This window comes from Neomonachus schauinslandi, chromosome 13, assembly GCF_002201575.2.
Source record: "Neomonachus schauinslandi chromosome 13, ASM220157v2, whole genome shotgun sequence".
NCBI classification, from domain to species: domain Eukaryota; kingdom Metazoa; phylum Chordata; class Mammalia; order Carnivora; family Phocidae; genus Neomonachus; species Neomonachus schauinslandi.
This window is the reverse complement of record NC_058415.1, coordinates 18347225-18372052: the sequence shown is the minus strand read 5'-3', so window position 1 is coordinate 18372052 and position 24828 is coordinate 18347225. Positions and strand designations below refer to the sequence as shown.

The following is a 24828-nucleotide window of genomic DNA, read 5'->3' as shown; positions in this document are numbered from 1 at the left end:
TTCCTAACGAGATGCTTGGTGTTGCCAATGCCGCTGGACTCAAGTCCAGCAAGAGCCCAGAGCTCCATTTGCACACAGAAGACTCCAAACAGATTGGAGCTCAGCCAACAGTTTTGAATAGCAAATGTTCCACAAGTATGGCTTTGAATAATGCCGAATCTACTGAATCCTAATCCTGCGCTCAGTTACCCGTTAAACTTGCCTTCTTTTGTTCAAGTGACCTAGCTGGGAGTCTGGTGATAATTGTTATTATATGTGAAAAATCTCTTAGAAGTGTTATATATTCTTTCAAGTGTTTATAACTGTATGTGGGGGATTTTATGTACATACTGAAAAAAAATTTGAAAGGAAAATTGCTAAGCTTTTTGGCCAACGCCTTCAGTCTGGAGGATGTGGGAGGTAAGATGTAGGTAGTTGCTGTCCATTCTTGTTCTCCTTCAGGACCATAGCTTCTTTATAATTCATGATGGCAAAAAGCTCAGCATTGATGTCCTCTTGAGGGACAACATCTGTGATGATTTGAAATAATTTCATCTACTGAATGTGCATTGTGTATAGTATGAGGTCCAATTTAAAAATATATATATCATTTTAGGGGTGCACTGGGTGGCTCGGTCGGTTAAGCGTCTGCCTTCAGCTCAGGTCATGGTCCCAGGGTCATGGGATCGAGCCCCGCATCAGGCTCCCTGCTCAGCGGGAAGTCTGCAGTCTGCTTCTCCCTGTCCCCACCCCCAGCTCGTGCTTTCTCTCTCTCAAATAAATAAATAAATAATATTTTTAAAAATATATCATTTTAAATATCCATTTCTATTGTGGGTGAATTAATTTTTTAAGTATCTTTTTAAAGATTATTACTATGACACTTGGACAATAAATAAAAAGCATGAAAACTGACAGAATGCTTTCTGGGAGACAGGTTGCCAAAAGCTATTATATTGGAACATGGTAAATTTCATGGCCAAGTCAGTACAATAGGTCCTTGGTATTCAGCAACAATGTATCCTAGAGCTCTGTGAATTCCCATGTGCAAGTCCTTGTGCCCAAAAAGGGCAATGTTCTCCTGAGGTGCCTAGCAGAAGTAGACAACAACCACTCCTTGAGGGCTGGACGCTCGTGATGGGCTGGGCCCCCACACCTGTCAGGTGTCTCGTGTGGCCTCTCAGGGGCCTCATAGACCTTGACATTCAACTCAGCAGAAGGACAGAGTACGTGTGTTATGGATATTTTAAGCGGCCGGTAAATAATCTGAGCCGCAAATATGAAATCCACAGGTTTCAAAGAACGAGCACGCACAAACATAAATCTGGGCACGGAACATGCCTGCATCTCTATGCACTGCACTGTCTAGCTCCTCGTCACGGCTATCTGGGGAGGGGGTACGTGGCCCCTTCTCTTCCTATGGTACATATTTCTGTGTCACTTTAATACTTTACCAGTGGCACACACAGTTCTGATGCCTTTTATATCAGAACAAAAATTGATAGAATTCTTTGTATCTCTTGAGTGCACATTATGGTGATTTCAACTGTAAGTGGATTGTCTATGATGATCATATATATATATATGTGTGTGTGTGTGTGTGTGTGTGTGTATACATATATGATAGAGGATTATGTAGCAAAGGCTGATTTTGTGTGTCTATCTCTCCAGTCATTCAAAAACATTTTTTGAGGGGCACCTGGATGGCTCAGTCAGTTAAGGGTCTGCCTTCAGCTCAGGTCATGATCCCGGGGCCTATCTTGGGCTCCCTGCTTAGCTGGGAGTCTGCTTCTCCCTCTCCCTCCACCCCCCCCCCAACTCATGCCCTCTCTCTCTCGCTTGTGCTCTCTCTCTCAAGTAAATAAATAAAATCTTTAAAACAAAAACATTTTTTGAGCAACTAGTATATGCCAGACATTATGCTAGGAGCTAACGTATGGTCTTCAGTTCATTTCTTTAAAAAAGAGAGCTAACTATGCCAACAAAGTGGTTCTCATTGCTGTTAACAAAACTGAAAAAGGCCAGCACATATTTGAAGATGATGTGAGCCACAGGTTTGTGGTAGTGGGCTCCTTTTCCACAATGATTCACTCTTTCTTAGCTACCACATAGGGCAGGAAGATCTGATAAATCATAGCCTTCCATAAATCTCCCGGACTCCTACACCGGAATAAAAAGCATTTAGCTAGATTCATCCTTAGGGATTCTTTTTGGCTTTATAATAATCATTGGAAAACAATTATAAAAAAAAGAACAATAACTTCCTCCTATTTTTCTAGTGATAGGTTGTTATGATAGTCAGGAGCTATTCCTAATCCTGTGAACAATAAAAGGAAAAGTATTTTTTACAAAGTCAACGTTCAAATAAATATTTTAGGAAAGAACTGTTAAGACATTTAGTCCTTGTCTAAACTATCTTAAGAATGGCCAAGACTTCTGGGGTGCCTGGGTGGCTCAGTCAGTTAAGCCTCTGACTCTTGGTTTCAGTTAAGGTCAGGATCTCAGGGTGAGATGGAGCCTCATGGGGGCTCTGCACGTAGCCAGGAGTCTGCTCAGGATTCTCTCTCTCTCTCTCCCTCTGTACCTCCTCCCCCGCTCCTCCCCTTCTTCCCCTCCAGCTCACGCACACTCACTTTCTCTCTTTCTCTCTCTAAAAAATAAAAAATAATGGCCAAGACTCCTTCCTTCCTTGGGTTAGGAAAACAAACAAGCAAAGGACATTTTAAGCCATAGCATGAAAGTTTGCAAACCTGGGTGTTTCTCTCACTTGCCTCTGATAATAAAGAGCTGTCACGACACATCACAACGTGGGACAAATTTGTGGCACAACTCCCCGAGGCGAGGGAGTCTGGCATTAATACCAACTGGCCTGTTGTCGTTTCAGGACTGTATGTTTCACAGCAGTATCAGCACTGACTTGAAAGCATTTGCAGACAAGTTCGGTTTTGATGTCCTCATCCTCCTGGCCAGCTACCTGCTGGAGGAAGAGCAGCCCAGACGGCAGATCGCTGTGTACTCCCAGAACCTCGAGCTGTGCAGTCAGGTAAAGATCTCCTTTGGTCCGGCCCACTTGACTGCTTCCTAACCTGCTGGCTGTCACAATACGCGGTGGGACATGGGAACGGATGGGTGGCTCAAGGAAACAGACCCAAGACATAAGGTCCTAGAGTGTGAATTTTAAGAAATGTTGGGGGTATTTTGTACATTGGGCCGTTTGTGTGTGTACATATTTATATTTCAATATTTTTATTTATATAAATTTATTTATATAAATTATAGTATCTATATTATTTATTTAATTTGTTATTTATTATAATAAAACATTAAAATATACTTATGTAAATTATAATATTTGTATATTATTTAATATATATTATATAAATAATATAACTATATTCAAATATTTGCCTCAGAGTTTTAGTTTTCAGTTTTGAGGCTATGCCACCCAAAAATCAACTAATTAGAATTGGCAGTGAGATAAATATTGGTCCTTTTTGAAACACGGAGGTGTAATTGAATATAACATTATATTAGTTACTGGTGTACAACATAATGACTTGATATTTGTGCATATTGTGAAGTGATCACCACTGTAAGTCTAGTTAACATCCATCACCATGCATAGTTACAGAAAAAAAGGACTTTTAAGATCTACTCTCCTAGCGACTCTCAAATATATAATACAGTATTATTAACTGTAGTCGCCATGCTGTAACATTACATTCCCAGGACTTATTTATTTTGTAACTGGAAACTTGTACCTTTTGGCTCCCTTCACCCCCCCCCCCAACACACACACACACACAAGGCCTTTTATTTTATTTTTAAATTAATTTTGTATTGAAGTATAGTTGACACTCAATGTTACATTAGTTTCAGGTATAGAATATAGTGATTCAGCAAGTCTGTATGTTATGCCGTGCCCTCAAGTGTAGCTACCTACCATCTGTCATCATACTACAGGAATATCATTGACTATATTCTCTGTGCTGTGCCTTCCATCCTGATGACCACATGGGGCCTTTTAAAAGATTCCCATATCTATTTGTCTTCTAGACCGAATCCATAGAGGGAAAGAATGTATCTTTTTCACCCAAAGAAAGGCAAGGTCTCCTGGGGGTGATATTTTCTTTGAGGACTGCTACTTGGTTATACCTAAAAAAAATTCAGTCCCTGTGTAAATACCTATTTGATGCCCAGTGTTTAGTAACTGGTAATCTAATGCTTTGATCAAAATTGGCTTGTCTCCAAGTACTATAACTCTGACTGGGTAATTAGCTCCTCTTGCTTGATAACTGAATTTTTTAACCCAACGTTTTAGAAATGATATAAGAAGTAGACACAATTAATCAAAATAGGGCACCAGCTATTCCAAACCAGGTATATTTAACAACTAATATGAGAACCTACATGATTCATTATAATATGGACGACATGAACACAAAGCAGTTTCATCACTGTCTTTCCTCACTAATGGATTAGACACCTGTCTATCTGCAGGTGGCTACAGGCAAAGTCTCAGGAGACTCCTTTCTCATTCTACATCCTCACTTGCTGTCCCCCGAGAGACCCATCTTGGCTGTATTGCATGTGACTGTAGGTACTCACGGACTCCTCTGTGCATTCTCAAGTCCAAGCGTGAAACAGGAAAGAGCCCCTGCTCCTGCTGCAGATGTGTTCTGTACCCTCCCTTCAGACCCTCACACACCTGTGCATCGCATCACCAACCTGTGGCTTTTTCAGTGTTTTTGCTCTGCACTGGGTTTCCAAGCTGAATTCTATGTCTGGTCACTGGTTTCCTAGGGACCGACTTACATCTCCTAAGCCTCCAATATGGTGGTTTTTCAAATCGCTTTTAGTAGCAAAGCAGCTTTAAAAATTGGTTAATCTTAAACAGACAAAAGTAGAAGAGCAGGTGAAGGGATTAGAAGCCCTGGAGCCCGCTCTGCATACCTCTCCTCTTCCCCATGCTCCCCTCCCCAATCACCTGGGAGACAGTTCCTCTGAATCTTGAGCAACACAAAGTCAACACTACCCTAGAGGAAACCGTCTGTGTCCATGTGACCTTAGGTGATTAAGGGCCAGCTTCTGCAGAATTCACAGCGTGGCTCCATCATGTGTCACCTGCATGGCGTTGGTCAAGGTATCTGACCTTGCTGTGTCTCGGTGTCATCACTCGCAGAACGGGGATAAAGAATCCCTACCTTGTACAGAATTATTATGAGGATTAAAGGAGATACCGCACATAAAACCCTTAGAACTGTGCCTGGCATACGGAAACAATATATGTTAATTATTATTATTACTATTAATGTGAGCTCGGAGTTATTTTCAGTGTTGCTGCTATCACCTCCACGAATCCTGTGGGGCCATTTTGAAAGCCCAGTAGGCAAAATATCCCTGACGTTTCCTAAAAATCATAGAGCTGCGGCCCGGTTCTGGCCTCACACCAGTTGTCACACATTCTCTTGACCTCCGAGGGCAGCTTTGTCTATTCTGAGCTCCATGTTGATGCTTCCCGGGGGGCAGCAAGAGACAGTGGGGGCTCGCGTGCTGTTGGAAAGCTCCATCCCTGGTAGCTTTCTCTTTCCTATTTTCTCCTTTGCCTTATGAGGCTTTCGGAGGTAAAGGCAGGTCCTGGGTGCCTCCTCCCGCCCCGTTTCCCCTCATGCCCACACTCATCCCCACCCCCCCGCCCGCCAGTTCTCAGCAACCAGCATTATCTCTGCTTTTTGCAAACTTGAGTTTCACTCCTGTTGGAAGATGATATTATATTACGCCAAGGAAAGGATTAAAATGCTTTAAATCTCTTCACCTGTAACTTTCAGGAGCAAACAACATTGAGCTGCTGAATTTTGAGTTAAAAGAAAAGCCAGTTCGATGGGACTGTAGAAAGAGGTGGTGGTATGTTAAGTGGGACTTTCCGTGTCTTACATTACTCGGTGTTCCGTTGTTTGAGATCTTCTTTGTAGACTGATGCACACAGATTAATTTTATATTAAGGCAAATTAAGAAAGCCAAACTGCAAAGAGCAGAGTGCCTCCGTGCTCACATGAACCCTTGTGCCTCCCTGACAGATTTGCTGTGAACTGGAAGAATGCCAGAACCCTTGCCTAGAGCTGGAGCCCTTTGAATGTGGCTGTGATGAGATTCTGGTGTACCAGCAGGAGAACCCTTTGGTGACCTGTGATCAGGTGGTTCTTCTTGTCAAGGAAGTCATCAACAGGAGGTGTCCAGAGATGGCCTCCAACAGCCGAACGTCCTCAACAGAAGCCGTGGCAGGCAGCGCCCCACTGTCCCAGGGATCTTCTGGGATTATGGAGTTGTATGGTTCTGACATAGAGCCACAACCCAGCTCCGTGAATTTCATAGAAAACCCTCCAGATCTGAACGACTCTAACCAGGCTCAGGTGGACGGGAACGTAGACCTCGTCAGCCCAGACAGTGGCTTGGCCACCATTAGGAGCAGCCGTTCGTCCAAGGAGAGCTCGGTTTTCCTCAGTGATGACAGCCCAGTGGGAGAAGGTGCGGGGCCTCACCACAGCCTCCTCCCAGGGTTTGACTCCTATAGTCCCATCCCTGAAGGAGCAATAACAGAGGAGCTTGCCCAGTCCAGAGAACACAGTGAATCCTTTGATCTCTTCAACTTTGACCAAGCGCCCATGGCTTCTGGGCAATCCCAGCCATCTTCCCATTCTGCAGACTACTCTCCCGCAGACGACTTCTTCCCCAATAGTGATTCATCAGAAGGGCAACCCCCCATAGGGCCTAAAGAAATCAGTGGGATAGGGATGGACATGTCTAATTATTCATCCAGTTCGCTTTTGTCAGGGGCTGGCAAAGATAACCTTATGGAATTTGATGAGGAGTTTGGTCAGAGACAAGAAAGTCCCCAGGATCACTCTGAAAGAAATTTGAGCCTGACAGGTTTTGTGCGAGATAAATCTCCTTCACCAGAAAGGCTAAAAAATATTGGAAAGAGGGTCCCATCAACACCTATGAATAGCTTTGTAGAAAGCTCGCCATCTACCGAAGAACCAGCTCTACTCTATCCGGAAAATGTGACCCAAAAAGCAACAGACACAGGTCACATCGGGCCACCACAGACCCGTGCGAGGTGCAGCAGCTGGTGGGGGGGGTTGGAAATCGACTCTAAAAATATTGCAGATGCATGGAGTTCCAGTGAGCAGGAGTCTGCCTTCCAGAGCCCCGAGTCGTGGAAAGATCATAAGCCAAGCCCAGCGGACAGGAGAGCCTCAGATTCTATATTTCAACCAAAGAGTCTCGAATTCCCAAAGTCAAGTCCCTGGGAGTCTGAATTTGGTCGGCCTGGGCTTGGCAGCAATGATATTCAAGACCAGAATGAGGACCCTTTGCAGTTTCAGAATGTGCCCCCGGAGAAATCGAATTTGCCAAACGCTTCTCCCCAGGGAACAAATCACCTCATAGAAGACTTTGCCGCCTTGTGGCGTTCTGATCGCTCTCCCACAGCGATGCCGGAGCCGTGGGGAAATCCCCCAGAAGATGGTGACCCAGCTGCTGTGGTGTCATTCCCAGCCTGGAGTGCCTTTGGTAAAGAAGATGGTGCCAAAGCTCTGGCAAATACCTGGAATCTGCACCCAACCAGTGGTGAGACACCTTCTGTGAGGGACCCAAGCGAGTGGGCCATGGCAAAAAGTGGGTTTTCTTTTCCTTCAGAAGACAATTCACCCAGCGAGGCAAATAATGAAGAAATCTGGGGCAAGAAGAACCACGCCCCCAGGGATGAGATCCTTATATCTGGGAATCCCAGCTCTGATCTGGATCACGCGTGGAATAGTTCTAAGCCAACCCAGGAAAATCAGAATGGTTTAGTGGATCCAAAAGTTAGGGGGAAGGTGTATGAAAAGGTCGATTCCTGGAACCTTTTTGAGGAGGGTATCAAGAAAGGAGGGTCAGATGTCCTGGCACCTTGGGAAGATTCCTTCTTATATAAATGTTCCAATTACAGTGCATCCAACATGGGGGAAGATTCAGTGCCTTCCCCCTTAGATACCAACTACTCCACGTCTGACTCTTACACTTCACCAACATTTGCTGGAGATGAAAAAGAAACAGAAAACAAACCATTTGCTCAAGAGGGAGGCTTGGAGTCAAAAGATGCTAACTCTGCCACGGGGGAGACTGAAATGCCTCCTGGGTCCCCAGAGCAGCCACCCAGGAATCGAATTAGCTCAGGTCCCGGGAACCTAGAAATGTGGGGTTCCCCTGATGCAGATAATAGTTCTCAAATAAATGTCACTCCTAGCCCAGATAAAGATTTCCTCGAGACGGAGTCCCCCGATGATAAGAACATCTCCCTGGAAGATGACGTCGGGGAAAGCAGTCTGTCCAGTTACGACGACCCCAGCATGATGCAGCTATACAATGAAACCAACCGTCAGCTCACGCTTCTACACAGCAGCACCAACTCCCGCCAGGAGGTCCCCGACAGCCTCGACTTGTGGAACAGGGTGATTCTGGAGGACACACAGTCCACTGCGACCATCTCCGATATGGATAACGATTTGGACTGGGATGACTGCAGTGCTGGTGTGGCGATCTCCAGCGAAGGTCGGGCGCAAGGATACATGGCTGAAGGTCCCGAACCTGAGACCCGATTTTCCGTGAGACATCTGGAACCATGGGGTGTGGAGTATCAGGACGCAAATCAGGTAGACTGGGAACTCCCTGCCTCTCCGGAGCAGAGCAAGGACCCTCCTGCCAACGAATATCACAGCCTGAATGAAGGAAGTGGGCAGCTAATCGCGAATAATATTTGGGATTCCGTCATGAGAGATAATGACATGTCTTCATTAATGTTACCAAGCCCATCCTACGTTACAGATTCTGAACAACACAAATCACCTCCTGAAACTCCCAACTCAGAAAAAAGTAAGGATGGTTCTATCCCAGAGGTGCTAGAAGCTTCTGGAGCCAACGAGTCAGGAGCACTTGATCCCGAGAAGCAGAACACGGGCAGAGGAACCCTGCCAAGTGATGCAGCATCCTGGGCAACCACCCTTGAGAATCCAGGGCATTTTGCACACTCAGATCCATGGGAAGGTCCTAGCTATGGACAAAGCGAAGGTGAGGAGGAAGCCCATGGAGCTGTTGCAAGGGAGCGCCTCAGTGAGGAGGAGATGCTAGACAGAGCCTCGGGGATTTCTGGAAAAGGGCCAAGTGGTGGGGAACGCTCCTCCCCAGTGGCATCTCAGCATCAAGAAATCTGCGATGAATCGGGCAAAGTCAGCTCTCTTTCACTCACTTCTAGTCCTCAGACTGAGGAACCCCAGGAGGTTTTAGAGCATGAGAGGGGGTCCTACAATCCAGATCCCTGTGATGGGCACACAGAGGTGTCCACAAACGACCCGCAGGCCCAAGAGACCTGCGAAAAGCACCTCATGTATCACAGAAATTCAGGTGAAACCACTGAAATTTCAGGTGGGCTGAATTTAACAAAAACTGTATCTTTACCTGAAACGGATCTTGAGAAAACTGAAAAATGTAACGTTCTGGAGCCAGAGAGAGTGAACCAAGAGCCACCCCATGAATGTCCCCAAAGCCTTGACATTTGGGATGCCTCTGTAGACAGTGACGTGCAGGTCAATTTACCAAATTCTGAGATAACTAAGAATCTTGAAGTCGAAAGTACTGAAGACAACCTTCCAGGAGCTATTCCATCAGGAAACTATCGCAGAGATAGCATTTCTAGTGAGTATACACATTCCAGTGCATCGAGTCCTGGCCTAAACGATTCTTCAGCTGCATTGCCTTCCTGGGACCAGAGACCCAATACAGGGCACCAGGAGCAGCATCAAGATGATTGGAGCCAACAGAATCACCAAGAATCTGCACTAATTACTCCTGACAGCCAAGTAGAAGTAATTGCTGAAATGAAGGACCTGGAGAAAACCAGAATGGACAGGTTGGAAAAGAGCTTAGATCACAAGGTTCCTAAATTTTTAGAGATTTGGAGTGACTCCATAGATGGTGATTCCTTTTCCTCTTTATCCAGCCCTGAAACAGGCAAATATTCAGAATATTCCGATGCCTATCAAGAAAGAAATCTAGTGGTTAGCCAGCAGGAGAAAAACGACCATGACATTTCTAAAACTGTGCAGCCAGAGGATGCCAGGTTCTCTGCAACAAGCTCAGGTTCCAACGACGACAGCATAGACGATGAAGAGTCAGTGGAGAGAGAGGACCATCTGGGCACTTGCCAAGCTGCTCAGAGTGAACCCGGGGCTTGGGACTCACTGAATGAACCTAGTAAGTTCTTGGCCACAGCTGATCCCAATGATGAATTTTCTGCCTATGGAGGCGGTTCAGAACCAACAGAGAATAAGTCAACCGCGTTCTGTGACAATCAACAAAACAGTCCCGATCACTGGACTCTCTCGCCACTAAAGGAGACTGAACTACAGATCACAGCAGTGGATAAGGAGATGAGATCTCCGGAAAGAGCGAATACAGGAGATACCCCATGGCAAATCTCCCCCCAAAGTGAATCGAAGAATGAGAATTATTCTAAATTGGAAATGCTTGGCTTCTCAGCCGAGAGCACTGAGTGGTGGAATGCCTCTCTACAAGGAGGACGACCAATTGAGAGTGCATTTGAAAGGGAATTACCTAGCTCAAGTACTGTGTTAGAGATGAGTTCCTCAGCGTACCAAAACGTGAGTCCTCGGGGAGCGCCCGTTCAGGGTGATACCAAACCCATGGAAACGCAATGTACCAATCCTTTCACCGAGCAACCTCAGTCCCCCTTCCTGGATAGCAATGAGAACTCCCATGAGCAACTTTGGAACATTCAACCAAGGCAGCCAGACCCCGAAGCTGATCAGCTTAGCCAGCTGGTAATATTGGACCAAATTAAAGAAAAGGATTCCAGAGAGCAAAGCTTCATGTCTTCTGCTGGTCAAGAACTGACTCCAGAAACACCTACCCAAAAGCAGCAGTGTCAGAACACAATGCTGTCCATCTGGGATCAGCCAGACCCAACATATACTCACACAGATGAAAATGGATGTGTGATGCCTAACGTCTCGACGGTTGAGTGCCAAGAAACAAATTGGTGGGAAGAAGGAAAATCATATCCCGGTGAAATAACGAATTCAACCATTGCCTCAGATTTCCCTGCTGTCAGTTCTCCCACCCGGTTGATAAAGAAGTCAAGCTCTGAACGGGATGTCTCTCCCCCTAGTGAGGGCCCCCAAGGCACATGTGTTCCAGATATTTTACATGGCAACTTCCAAGAGGGTGGGCAACTGGCCTCAGCTTCGCCTGACTTGTGGATGGATGCTAAGCAGCCCTTCGGTTTGAAAGCAGATGCTGAGAATCCAGAGATACTGACTCACTGTGACCATGACAGCAATTCTCAGGCTTCCAATAGCCCTGATATATGTCATGATTACGAAGTAAAGCAAGAGACTGAGCTGCACTTCAAGGCTGGAGTCGGACCTGAAGCGGAAGCTGGTGAGTTATATCTCACTGAGCCGAAGATGGATGCAGAGCCCAATCCAGAGCCTGGGCGGGAATTTGTCCCATACGATTCAGAACTATCTTCTGAAGACGTGATTCCACTGCCTCCCATCAGTGATCAAGCAAACACAAGGGGCTCATCTCAGCCTGCCTCTCACAAAGGTTCCCCTGAACCTTCTGAAATCAATGGTGGAAATAACACAGGTTTCAAAGCATCCGAGAATGGAGTTTCCCCAGATACAGCACCAATTCTGCAGCTTGTGGACAGAACAATCCCAATGACTGAAAACATGGGAACCGGTATTTTTGTAACTCTCCAAGAGCCAACTATGGACAGCAACAGCTTGCTGATGTCAGAGGGCTTTTCCCTGGAAAGTCAGACAGATGCAGGAGCCTTGCTGGACCACGAGCAGCCTTTTGCTAGTGAGAATTCTGCCCCTGGTCATGACGCCTTGCTAGCCTCCGACACTTGTCTGGATGTAAGTGAAGCTGCTTTTGACCACAGTTTCAGTGATGCCTCAGGTCTTAACACATCCACAGGAACGATAGATGACATGAGTAAATTGACATTATCAGAGGGCAATCCCGAAACGCCAGTTGATGGGGATACAGGGAAGCAAGACATCTGTTCATCCGAAGCCTCGTGGGGTGATTTTGAATATGATGTCATGGGCCAAAATATCGATGAAGATTTGATGAAAGAGCCTGAACATTTTCTCTATGGTGGTGACCCTCCCTTGGAAGAAGATGCTCTGAAGCGATCTCTGGCACCTTACACACCCCCCTTTGACTTGTCCTATCTCACAGAACCTACTCCTGGTGTCAAAACAACGGAGGAGGCTGGGTCTCCAGAGGATGAGTCTCTGGGGAGCGAAGCAGCCGAGATACTGCTTTCTGCCCTTCCTGATCAAAGGAGCAAGGAAAAGCACGAAAGAACCCAAAATAGCCAGCCCGGACAGCTGGTTGTGCTGCATATTCATGAAGATTCTGAGTTGGTCTCTTCGCCAGAGGGAGCCCACTCCAACCTTGAGCTGTCTCCGTCAAACATTGACTGGGAAGTAGAAACAGATAACTCAGACTCACCAGCAGGTGGAGACGTAGGACCACCAAATGGTAAGAAACACCGGGTCCTCCACCCCTCCCACCCCCACCCCACCCCACCCCCACTCCCAGAAGCTGCTGCTTTCATGCAATTAACATATTTGTAAACCGAGCTCTTTCTACCGTTGTGGGTAAAAAAGAGGAACTAACTGCATTTGCAATGCATGCTTCACCAAGTCCTGCATTACAGCCCTAAATTTCTGCTGCTTGTTAATACCTCTCTTTGAGGGTGCCTGAGAAAATACAACAGCTCCACCAAAAATAAATAAATAAATAAAAATTCTTAAATTATTTCTCCTTAGATGGATCATTTGCAAAGATCACAAATCACATAACGTGTTAACTCAGCCTTGTTCGCCCCTTCTCGCCTTCATCTTCCACTTCTAGGTACCACCGAGGGAATATCAGCGTTGGAAGAAGAAAAAGTAATTCCTATCAAAGAGCCTGAGCAGCTAACACCAGAATACAGGGAAGTAGTGTACACGGAGAAGAATGAAGATCCTCATGCACTACACATGGATTACATACTTGTAAACCATGAAGAAGATTCACCCCCAACTCCGGGGCCCAGTGAAGCCAGAGAATACATGTGTGAATTAGGAGAGTTTCACACAGGTTCTGAAGGAACAGGGCTGCCAGGAACTCAGCTAGCAGCCTTCCCAGATTCCTGTCAGCCTGCCTCCTTAAATGAAAGAGAAGATTCTCATCCTGTAGAGAGAATGTCTCCCAAAGGTGATAAGAGATCATCTCTTGAGAGCCCTGGGCAAGACCAGAGCTGGATGGTCTTGGGCCATGGTGAGGTCGGTGATCAGTCACTGGAAGCTAGGAACTCGGGGCCTGGATGGTCTGGCAAGGTGGTAGAGCTGACCTCCGCTTGTGGCGTGGGCCAAGGTCCCCAAATGCAGATTCTAGGAGGAATGAAGTCTGTGGAATCTTTAGCACTAGAAGAGGCCCTTGGTCTGGGCAGCCAACCCCGGAAGAGCAAGAGCCAAGGCAGGGCTGGCCCAGATGCAGTTCTGCGACAGGCTGTCGCCCATGACAATGAATGGGAAATGCTGCCACCCCAGCCTTCTCAGAAAAACAGGATCCTTGAAACGGAAATGGAGGAGGAGACAGAGTTTCTGGAGCCCAGAACAAGGAAACCGAGGCCAAACGGGTAAGCGCAAAAGCTAGATTTATTTATTTATTTATTTTTCCTGAAAAATATTGTGTTAGAATCTGGGGAAAAGGTGAGGGATTGTGGAATATGAAGAATAACTAGATGATGATGGGAGCTTTGCTTCTATGTATGGCCAAGCGTACCATCCGTAAAAGCAGCTGCTAGATAACCATAAAGATAATGACGATTTGTGTGTATTTTCAGCCAAAAAAACAAAACCAAAAACCCTTCGGTTTCCATCCAGAGTCTGTACTTACCCTTCCGATACTTACACGTACTCAACCTACTCAATCCCTATATTACTCTTAAACAGGCAGCTGGAACCGGAGAAGGGAGGGCACTAACATTTTTTCATAGAGCGCCAAACAGTTTGCTCACATCATCTCATTTAATACTTACAACCACCCTGAGGTGGTAGGCATTATTACCTTTACTTTCCACATGCTGGTGGGGGTGCCTTGAATTAAGTAACCAGAGTGAACACTCTGGAATTCGAAGGTTTTCACCTCCAGAGTCCATGCTTTTCCGGCAGACACACAGCCTATCTCACGCAAAGGGCAAATCTGGTTTTATGTCCTACCTCACTTACGATAAGGGCTAACTGCATTTGCAATGCATGCTTCACCAAGTCCTGCATTACAGCCCTAAATTTCTTCGCGTGAAACATTCACTCCCCAACTGGCTGAAAAATTGGCAAACAACCATCAAACTAGGGATTCATTCATTCATTCCCCACATGGTGCCACAGAGTCTGCTCTGTATGGAGTTTCTGGGTAGCCAGTGGATATATGGCAGAATGTCATGGAACAGGATGTCATCTCTGCCCTTGAGCTTCCCAGGCCCTGTGGATACCATGAAGGGTTGTTCGTTTCTCTTCATTTGTCCTGATGGAGCCCTCTTGCTCCCAGGGACAAAAAGGCAAATTGTGACAAGAAGGAGATCATGTTTCCTCTTTAAAATGTCGTGGAAAAAAAGATCTCTTTTTCCTACTCATTTCAGGAGTATAAAAGACTGTGCATGCCACATACTCACTATGAGTCAAAGACTCTGGATTCCAGCCTGGCTCTGCCCTTACTGGCCATGTATTTGGGGATTAACCCTAGGCTTACATTTCTTCCTCCATAAAATTGGTGACTTGGGCTGGAGGACCTCAGGCTCCCATTTGTGCGAGCTTCACTTGCGTACAAACAGAACGTGTCCGTGAGAGCTTTGGTCTTCGCAAATTGCATTTCTCCAGGAAAGGAATAAGAAAACAAGAAGGAACAGCAGGAATATATCAAGGGTTAGTAAAGTGCCATAAAGAGTTAAAAGCTCAGATTCAAGGTCGGCTTCCTAAATCCAGACCTTTTCAGTTGGCCTAATCTGTCTTTCGTCCTGTCAAGCTATTTCCTTCCAGAGAGACCCCAGATCCGTTATCAGAAAGAGAGTAGCAGATGGATCCCAGCAGCCCCTCTGACATTGTTATAGATTGAGCTCAGAACTCAGGCAGCCTCGAGTTGGCTGAGCCATTGTTTGGCTTCTTGTCTGCATTTTTGCACATGCCCCTGCAATTCGACAGATGAGGCTGTTCAATTGTATCACTAGCCCCCTTTCTTTCTGGAAGATTTCTTTGCTCATATTTTTCTGCTCAGCCCCTGCAGTAATGAAAATTTTCTCACAATTAGGGGAGGGGGCATATTTTCCCGCCGGCACTTGTATTACCTTTTGCATAAATAATTTACTCTTGACTGTATTTGAAAGGGTCCCTCTGTGCTAGATTTTGAGAGGGTACAGAGTTGTCGGAAACAGTGATTCTCTAAGCGGGGTCCTAAAACCAGCAGCCTCGGGGCGCCTGGCTGACTCAGTCGGTAGAACATGGGACTCTTGATCTGGGGGTTGGGAGTTGAAGCCCCACGTTGGCAGTAGAGATTACTTTAAAAAAAAATTTTTTTTTTTTTTAAATAAAACCAGCAGCCTCAGAATCACCTGGGTGCTTGGGCGCCTGGGTGGCTCAGTTGGTTAAGTGACTGCCTTCGGCTCAGGTCATGATCCTGGAGTCCCGGGATCGAGTCCCGCATCGGGCTCCCTGCTCGGCGGGGAGTCTGCTTCTCCCACTGACCCTCCTCCCACTCGTGCTCTCTGTCTCTCATTCTCTCTCTCACAAATAAATAAAATCTTAAAAAAAAAAAAAATTAAAATATCTCCAAAAAAAAAAAAAAAAAAGAATCACCTGGGTGCTTGCTAGAAATGCAAATTACTGACCTACTCCTTACTCTTCCTGAATCAAGAAATAGAGATAGGGTCCAGCCATCTGTGCTTTAACATGGGTAATTCTGGTGCATGCTTAAGTTTGAGAACCACTGGTCTAAAACTTCCTCACAGCCCTCTAGTTTAAGAAGGGAGTTAAACACAGGTAAAGGGGTAGATAACAGTGTAACATGTAAATCAAAGTAATTAATGACCAACATATGTAGAAATATGAATAGCTACCTATCATGAGCATTTGCCACGGACGGGGTACTAAGCCCTATGTATGCACTACCTCATATTACCCTGGCAGGGATTACACAAGGAAGGACACTGATGTTTAGAAAGGTTGAGGGGCGCCTGGGTGGCTCAGTCAGTTAAGTGTCTGCCTTCGGCTCAGGTCATGATCCCAGGGTCCTGGGATCGAGCCCCGCATCGGGCTCCCTGCTCAGCAGGGAGTCTGCTTCTCCCTCTCCCTCTCCCCTTGCTTGTTCTCTCTCTCTCTCACTCTCTCTCTCAAATAAATAAATAAAATCTTTAAAAAAAAATAAATAAAACGGTTGAATCACTTGGTATGGTTTCCAGTTAGAAGGTGAAGAAGCTGGGATTTGAATTTAAGTTTTTCCATGTCCAGAGTGTGTGTTCATGCTAGTGAATTAAGAGGGGAGGCATCTGCATAAGGCACCTTTACAGAGGAGGAGCCGGGGTGGCTTAGTACCCACCCGCATCAGGAGGCAGAGTGCCCAGGACCCCCAGGAGTTTAAAGGGCCCACGTGAAACTTTGAATTTCTTTTAACATCTAAAGAAAAAAAATGATTATGCTCCTGTGTGGATTATATTTTTTCCCTACCAATGCAGAGGTAAAATACAGTTTTGGATTTTTTTTTTTAATGAAGGAAAGAGCCCGGGAAAGTAACAGTGCCTAAGGCCCACCAAAGGCATAATGTGGCCCTGAGAGGTGTAATTCGAGATGGGCATTAAGGGAAGGTCATAATTTGGAAAGGCAAAGAAGAGGGTAAGAGGTCAGCCAAGCTGTCTAGGAAGAGAGAGATGAAGGAAACCATGGACACAGGAAGATAATCACAGAAGCAATATAAGATAGTCCTATTTTTCTGACTAAAAAGCTGGAAACATCTTCTGACACAGAGTTTGGTCATAGGGCAGAACCAAGACTGTCCTGAAGTTTGGGCTTCAAAAAGAGAAGTAGGCTGATAGTATATGCAATATGACATACCAGCTACAAATTGGCTTCGAACCCTCCCCTCCCCCTGCTGCACCCCCTCACTCAAGTTCCCACACTGGTTTGAGACCTGCAAGCCATATTGTCAAAATGCAAGGAGGCCTCAGAAGGTGGTTTTTCTCCTTGTACTTCACCGACTTCCTCTTGTTAACAGAACTCGTTACGAGTATGGGGAGAGAAACTCTCTCCCTTGAGATTAGCAGCGCTGGGTCCTGGTTCCTAGGATCCATGTTCCCTCTTCCCAGAGGCTTTGCCAACACCTTGGTCATCCTCCAGCTATAGACCCGCCAGCTCAGGATCACACCCCAACTCCCAAGACAGTGATGGATATGCCCAATCTTTCCGATGGGGTCACAGAGAACATCGGCACAGTAATCTGCACCACACACGATGTTCTTAAAATAGGGAAGAACTAGTTAATAGGTTTCTCTTAAAAAAGACATGGTTGCAAGAATGTCCTGCGAAGAAAGGGTCCTTTGGTTATGTACTAGTCAGGGTTCTCCAGAGAAACAGAACTGATAGGAGCCATACGAGCTATCCATCTATCTTTGATCGAGAGAGAGAGAGAGAGAGAAGTTATTTTAAGGAATTGGAATTGGCTCACCCAGGTTTAGGGGCTGGCAAGTCTGAAATCTATAGGACAGGCCAGCCGGCTAGAAACTCAAGCAAGAGTTGTTGCGGTCTTGAGTCTGAATTCTGCAGGATAGTGGGCTGGAAACAGGCAGAGTCTCTGTGTTGCAGACTTGAGGAGAGTTCCTTCTTTTTTGAGAAACTTCAGACCCTGCTCCTAAGGCCTTCAACTGACTAGACAAGGCCCACCCACATTCTGGAGGATAATCTGCCTTACTCAAAGTCTGCTGATTTCAGTGTTAATCACATCTAAAAAAAATACCATCCCAGCAACATCTAGACTGGTGTTCAACCAAATAACTGGGCGCCATAGCCTAGCCAAGTTGACAAATAATATTAATAATCATAGGTTATATTCAAAAGCCTGAACTAACTACATGCTAAGTGAACATGAAACCATTAACATTTGTAAACTCACTACCATCTAAATTATATAAAAGTGGGTTGATCAATATACAAATATATTGGCTTTCTCTGGGTGTGGGGTAAGGAAATAGCTGTGAAGGATGATAAATGGAAATAATTTCCAAGAGGAGGAAGTAGACTGACTCTACTTATCTGGTCTCTTATAGATACACGCAGGGGTGGGGGCAGGGCAGTGGGAGGCAGAGTGGAGGAGGATGAGGGGGAGCTCTGGCACATGGGCTTTTGAAACAGTATTTAGAAATAACCTGATCCAGGGGCGCCTGGGGGGCTCAGTTGGTTAAGCGTCTGCTTTCGGCTCAGGTCATGATCTCAGGGTCCTGGGATCGAGCCCTTCATCGGGCTCTCTGCTCAGCAGGGAGTCTGCTTCTCCCTCTCACTCTTCCTCTGTGCTTGCTTGCTCTCTCTCTCTCTCTCAAATAAATAAATAAAATCCTTAAAAAAAAAGAAGAAATAACCTGATCCTTATATTTGTGGAGCTATAGCTCCTAGCCCTGTGAGGTGAGTTATTTGGTACTCCCTAAAATAAAAATGACCTTCAAACGCAATAGAGTCATACTGCACACAACCTGCTTCTTATGGTCATCGCTGTGCATTCTTTCTTTTTAAATTAGTGACGCTGGCCTTTTTTTTTCTGTCTGACAAGACTGTGGGAAGTAACTCCCTTTTCTCCCTGTGAGTGACCCCATTAAATCTTTATACAGTTTTCACGAGACCCTCTAAAACCAGACTTTTTCTGTCTGGGACTTACAGCTGAGGAATTAGTACAATGGGTCTTAAACCCATGTGAATGCTGAAAATGAAAAACAGGTAAAGAAATAATCTGTTGACTCTTTCTCTCGACGTTGGGTAACGATATGTTTGGGCAAGCAGAAGAATCAGGCTCTTTGAGCACATACTACCCCCTCTCTGGGTCTTGCTGTTTGGATGGGCTGCATCCCAGTTCCAAACATTCGCCTTTTCTCCAAGGTAAGTTGATATTCCATAAACGACAGCTGTCCCTTGTTTATTCACTGTTATTTGGCTTTGCCCTGAACCAAACCTAGAACACCAAACTTGGCATTGACTCTGTGTTCATTTATTTTTGTAATTATATTTGATCACTTGATGTGTTGCGTTTGGTGGCTTGGTGGCGATAATTAAATATCATTCAATGTTCTTTAAATTTGTACTTGGACTCAGGCCTTAGTCTCCTTTTTGGGAAAAAAAAAATTTTTTTTTTTGGTTTTTTTCCGTGTCTCCCCACCAGCCCATGTTAGCTCTCCACTACTGGCCAGCCTTACCCAGGACAGATGTCACATAAGTCTGGTCCCACCCAATCACCAACTGAGAGCAGCAGGGCCAGTTTTATTATGCCTACTTCATAAATAAACCAGCTCAGTAAATGAGCTGTTAATGTCATCCAGAAATGAGACAGTGATAACATAAGGACTTGAACTTCTGTCTTCTCCCTTCCAGCCCAGTGCTTGTCAATAAGACACAGAGGCCAAAGCAATCATTTTTTACAAAGTATTCTACAGGTTGATGTATTTCTTCCTATTCTTCCGTTGTCCCATTGAGAAGTGCATCACGTTTAATAGCCAAAATTCCCAGAGTGTTATTTGGAGAATAACTGAATCAGAACTCGCCGCTGAGCCTTCACTCTGTCGTGTGACCTACTGAGCCCTTCCCAGGCCTGAATGCACATTTTACACCACGGCTCATTTGTGATGGTTACTGCCCTGTCAGTGGGCTGTTCCCCATCTGTGGTTTGTGGGGCCAACTCAAGTGGCCAGAGACCAGAGAGGGGGGAGGGAATCAAAGCCCCTCAATGTACAGCTAAGTTTTCCAAATATTTATAGACATGGTATTTTGTGGTAAAGGATTTTATAGTAAGAAAAGGCCACGAACACCAAGATGAGGTAGTACAAGTCGGCTGTCCCATGGGAGGAACACCCACAGAGGAGCCCTTTTGTGTTGTGTTGGCTTCTAGTCTGAGGAAGAATCCAAGGTATTTCTCCAGCTGGAATAGTGAAATGTCAAAACTGATGTCAGGAATAAAAAAAAAAAAGACTTCCATGAAAATTGATGGCATTTGAGGAAAGACAAGAAGTCATGGCTTACAAAAGCAGGATACGTCAGTCTATCAGGGACCCAGCAGGAGAGAGATGACACATTCAAATGAGGATAATTCGAGAAATACTTAATAAAGGGAGTATTTACAAAGATGGAAGCAAAGTGTGAGGAGCTCACAAGGAATGGTGTAGTCGCTCAGGAATAGAAACAGGACAGCTGTTCTCGTTCCTAGGCCTCAGGGGCAAGGAGAGGGTGCTTTCCAGAACCCAGAACAAGAATGTCAGTTTTCCTGAGAATAGCCGTGGCCTAGTGTTGAGGGACACAGGAAGCCAGAGGAGAGCAGATCCTTGCCTCCCCTCTTCCTCCCTCTGATCTCCCACCAGGGCCCCCAAAACCAAGTGGAATTCAGAGTGGGAGGGAGCCTCCTAGGGCAGAGAGCAAGGGGGACAAAGTAAGAGAGTGAAGCTGAAGCAGCACCCAGATGTTATTCCACACAGCTGGCTGAATTAGAAAGCCGTGGAACCTCAGCTTCGGAAAAGTGTACTGAGATCTGTGAACGTACAGGGTAGTTAACTATTCCTCCAGTGCATTGGAGGACCTGGTTCTAAGATCCACGGGAGAGTTCTCTTAGAACAAGAGCTGTCGAAGAGTCACCCCAGGATTGGGTCATGCTTTGTAGAAATCCAGGCTGTGCCAACGGAAGAAATCAGGACGCTACCTTCTCTCCATGTTAACTGTTGGTTAAGGGATGTGGCTTCTTTTAATTGTCAGCCTAAGAGAGTTTTGTTCTAGGTAATGGCCCAGCAGGAATATTTTTAATTCACTCCCATAAACTATCTCAATATGTTGATCAACTCCAAATCAAAATTTATGGAAGATTGAGTGAAAAATGTGTAATGCAGATGTTTCTTTACATGTCCCCAAATCTGCCCAGGGTTAAGCGCAAACCAGGGAACTATGTACTTGTCCCATGTTGCAGAGGATACCATAAAGTTTCTTTGTCCTGTATTATTTTTCTTATCTCCCATTGGCTCACGCTGATGCAAGACATTAGGTCAGTGCAGTGAAACTCATCTCTTGTGCCAAGGATGTTGTTGAGAGTATGATTTTCTTTTCCTATCTTTTCTTTTTTCTTGTCTTTTTTTTTCTTTGAAAGCATGATTTTCTAATCAGAATACCTGCGTTCTCGTGAGCAAGTCCAGTTCAGGCTCCATCTTGACTATTAAGGAACATGATTTCCTTTAATTAACAACATTTATATAATTGCTTATGTTTATCCTTTTGAGTTGGCTCCTTGAAAGCTTTCATTTCACACACAGATGGATCACTTGCCCGTATCAAATGTATAGAATTCTGGAATGTGTATTTTATTATATTTGCCCAAGTTCTAACTCCATGATGTGATCCTACCACTATTTTTCTTTTCCAGCTATTTTTAAGTCACGTGGTGGTGGTGGATTTTTACATATCTACCAATATTGCCTTAAAGTGGAGGTATAAATAAATGCATATATCCTCTTCATAGAACTCTTCATGGTTCCCCTGAAGAGACTTTTTTTTCCCCTTGCTTTTTGCTCTTATCTTAACACCTCCTTAAATTCCTCGATCTTCCTCCATCCTGTTCTCTACACACTGAAATTCTACTTCTCATTTAAGACCCAGACCAAATGCCTCCTCCTTCCGAAAACATTCTCCAGTCTTTTCAAACAGAAGTAAGCCTTCTCTCTCTTGAATCTTCCTATGCTTTGCACCTGTTTTGTGGCCTTCCTCACATTCTGCCTCTTGTTGTATTTATTAGAGTCTCTCTTACTAACATACTTGGATGGAAGCCACTCGAGGCTGTGGTTAGGGTGTCCACATCTTTATTTCCCTCACGGCTACAAACAGTAGTTATACTCATGAAGTTGTGGCTTCAAGTCAAATATTAATTGAAGGGGGATAGCAAAGTCATTTAGATGAGTGGATCTTAGAAACCTTAGTGAAGAATCTAGTTTCCTTCTGCTGTTCAAAATCATTTAAATTTTCATAAATGACACTGGCCTGTGATTTTCCTTCATCATTTGGCTCTTGTCTAGTTTGAGAATCACAGTTACATTGGCACCATAAAACAAACTAGGGAAACTTCTCTCTTTTTTCTCTTCTTTGGAATAATTTATATAATCCAGGGGGATCATCTAATACATGAGGATTAGGTAATATTTCTAGAACCCATCTGTGCCTGTTGCTTATTTGGAGGGATAGATTTTTTTTTTTTTAGCAATGTGATTTCTTAATGATTACTGGCCTATTCAGAGTTTCTCATTCTTCCTGCGTCAACTTTGCTATTCGGTAGTTTTCTAGAAAATTGTCCATTTCATCAAAATTTTCATAATAAAGTTGTTCATATATTCTCTTATTATTTTTTTCCACTCAGCAGTTACATTCTTTTCTCTCTCTCTAATATTATTTATTTGTATCTTCTTTCTTTTTTTTTCTTGTTCAGTCTTTCTAAAGATGGGTTCATTTCCTGATAACTCACTTTGATTTCGATTTTTTCTTACTGTTTTTTGTTTATTTTCCACTTTATTAAATTCTGCTTTCATCTTTGTTTTCTTGATATTAATTTTGCTATACTTGTTTTCTTCCTGTCAGCATGCTTCACGTTCTTTCTATTTATCTGAGAGGCCCCTACTTTTGCCCCTGAACACCAATTACTGTGTACTTCGGTCAGCACCTCCATATCGCACTACACATTCATACAGTCCTATCATGCTCACGTTTCCCTACTGCTAACTAACAATTCCAGTCCCAGAGAGAACTTGGAGACTGGAATTACTTGTCAGACCTGGATCTTTCATCTAACATTATTGGACATGGCCTCCTTCTCAACTTCCTATGATGATCTGGCTGAGTATAATGACCTCCCTGAGCCCCAGGACCCAATCAGTCCAGCACACACACACACACACACACACACACACACACACTCCACTCAACCTTACATGGCAGCCCTGCCCTGGTTGGCCCACATGGATCCTTCAACTACACTCCCATCTCCTCCTGTCAACCTGCTCCTACAATCCATACTCCACTCACAGGCTTGAGTGAGGCCTTTCAAATGTAAATATCTTCCTTTCACCACCCACTTTCTTCACACCGTCCAATGTCATTTCGGAACACAATTCTGATTCTTTACTACCACCCGTAGGGCCCCATGTGTCCTAGTTGCTGCTTACATTTCTGGTCGCTGAGAGTACTCTTTCCATCAGCCCTCAGGCTTGCACACCAGACCATTTCCAGTTCAGTGATTTGGCACCAGCTGTACTCTCTGTCTAGACTTCTCTTGACATGCTGGCTTATTCTTTTTTTTTTTTTTAGAGAAGATGTCTTTTTTTTTTTTTAAGATTTGATTTTATTTATTTGAGAGAGAGCGAGAGCACAAGAGGGGGGAGGGTCAGAGGGAGAAGCAGACTCCCTGCTGAGCAGGAAGCCCGATGCAGGACTCCATCCTGGGACTCCGGGATCATGACCTGAGCTGAAGGCAGTTGCTTAGCCATCTGAGCCACCCAGGTGCCCCCTTCTGTTTATTTGTTTAGTGGATTTTGTTCTGTCTCCACATGTGAGAATGTACTCTCCAGGAAAGCAGTTGCCACATAGTAGGCGCCCCAGAAATACACCTGACTGAACGAATGGCAAAGAAAGCCAAGTTGTTCCAACATAATTTGCTTTTAATGGAGCGGGTCATTTCTGGTGTTTGCTGCTTCCTTTTCTAAGGGACACGCGGTAAATATAGTTTGGGAGTGACTTAGTTCAGGCTATAACAAATTCCCATAGATTAGGTGGCTTATAGACGAGAGAAATTTACTTCTCACGGCTTTGGAGGCTAGAAATCTGAAATAAGGGTGCCAGGAAGGTCAAGTTCTGATGAGAGTCCTCCTTGGTTGCAGACTGCCAACTTCTTACTGTACCCTCACACGGAAGCGGTAAGAGCGAGAAAGCTCTCTGGGGTCCTTTCAGAAGGGCACTAATTCCACTCATGAGGGCTCCACCCTCATGACCTCATCGAATCCTAATTATTTCCCCAAAGCCCCGCCTCCCAACACTAGCACATGGGGTGGGGTTAGGGTTCCAACAGATGAATTTGGTGGGGGGACACAAACAGTTCATAACAGGAATATGCATCTTTTCAGATGTTGCCAAATCCAGCTTTCCTCTTCTTTTGAAATTGAGGCCATAATTACCTATCTTTAGTGTCCTTATACTTCTCCTGGTATACAATTGCTCCAAGATTCGTATAAGCGTTCAGTTTCCTAACGTGCTGTTATCCACTTCCCTCAGCCTCATGGAGAAAAGCAGGTGCACCTGTCAACTTTGCCAATACCAGTTTGTCCAGAGAAGAAAAATACTTCTGCTTAGTCATCTGTCATACTATCAACTCACATAGCAGTTGACAATATATATCTTCAAAGACCTTTTTTATTCATATTTTTCAACCTTAATTTATTAAATAATGATTTGGATGTATTGGGCTCTC

General features: G+C 44.8%; 1 protein-coding gene across 1 annotated transcript in view; it reads left to right on the top strand.

Moving 5' to 3' along the window:
• The window catches only part of PRUNE2 (prune homolog 2 with BCH domain), a 200847-nt gene that overhangs the window by 118022 nt on the left and 57997 nt on the right, over positions 1-24828 (top strand). Inside the window, exons 7-9 of the mRNA XM_021689387.1 lie at positions 2864-3022; positions 6057-12594; positions 12970-13738. Of these exons, the coding sequence (XP_021545062.1) occupies positions 2864-3022; positions 6057-12594; positions 12970-13738 (7466 nt within the window). The remainder of the gene's footprint in view (positions 1-2863; positions 3023-6056; positions 12595-12969; positions 13739-24828) is intronic.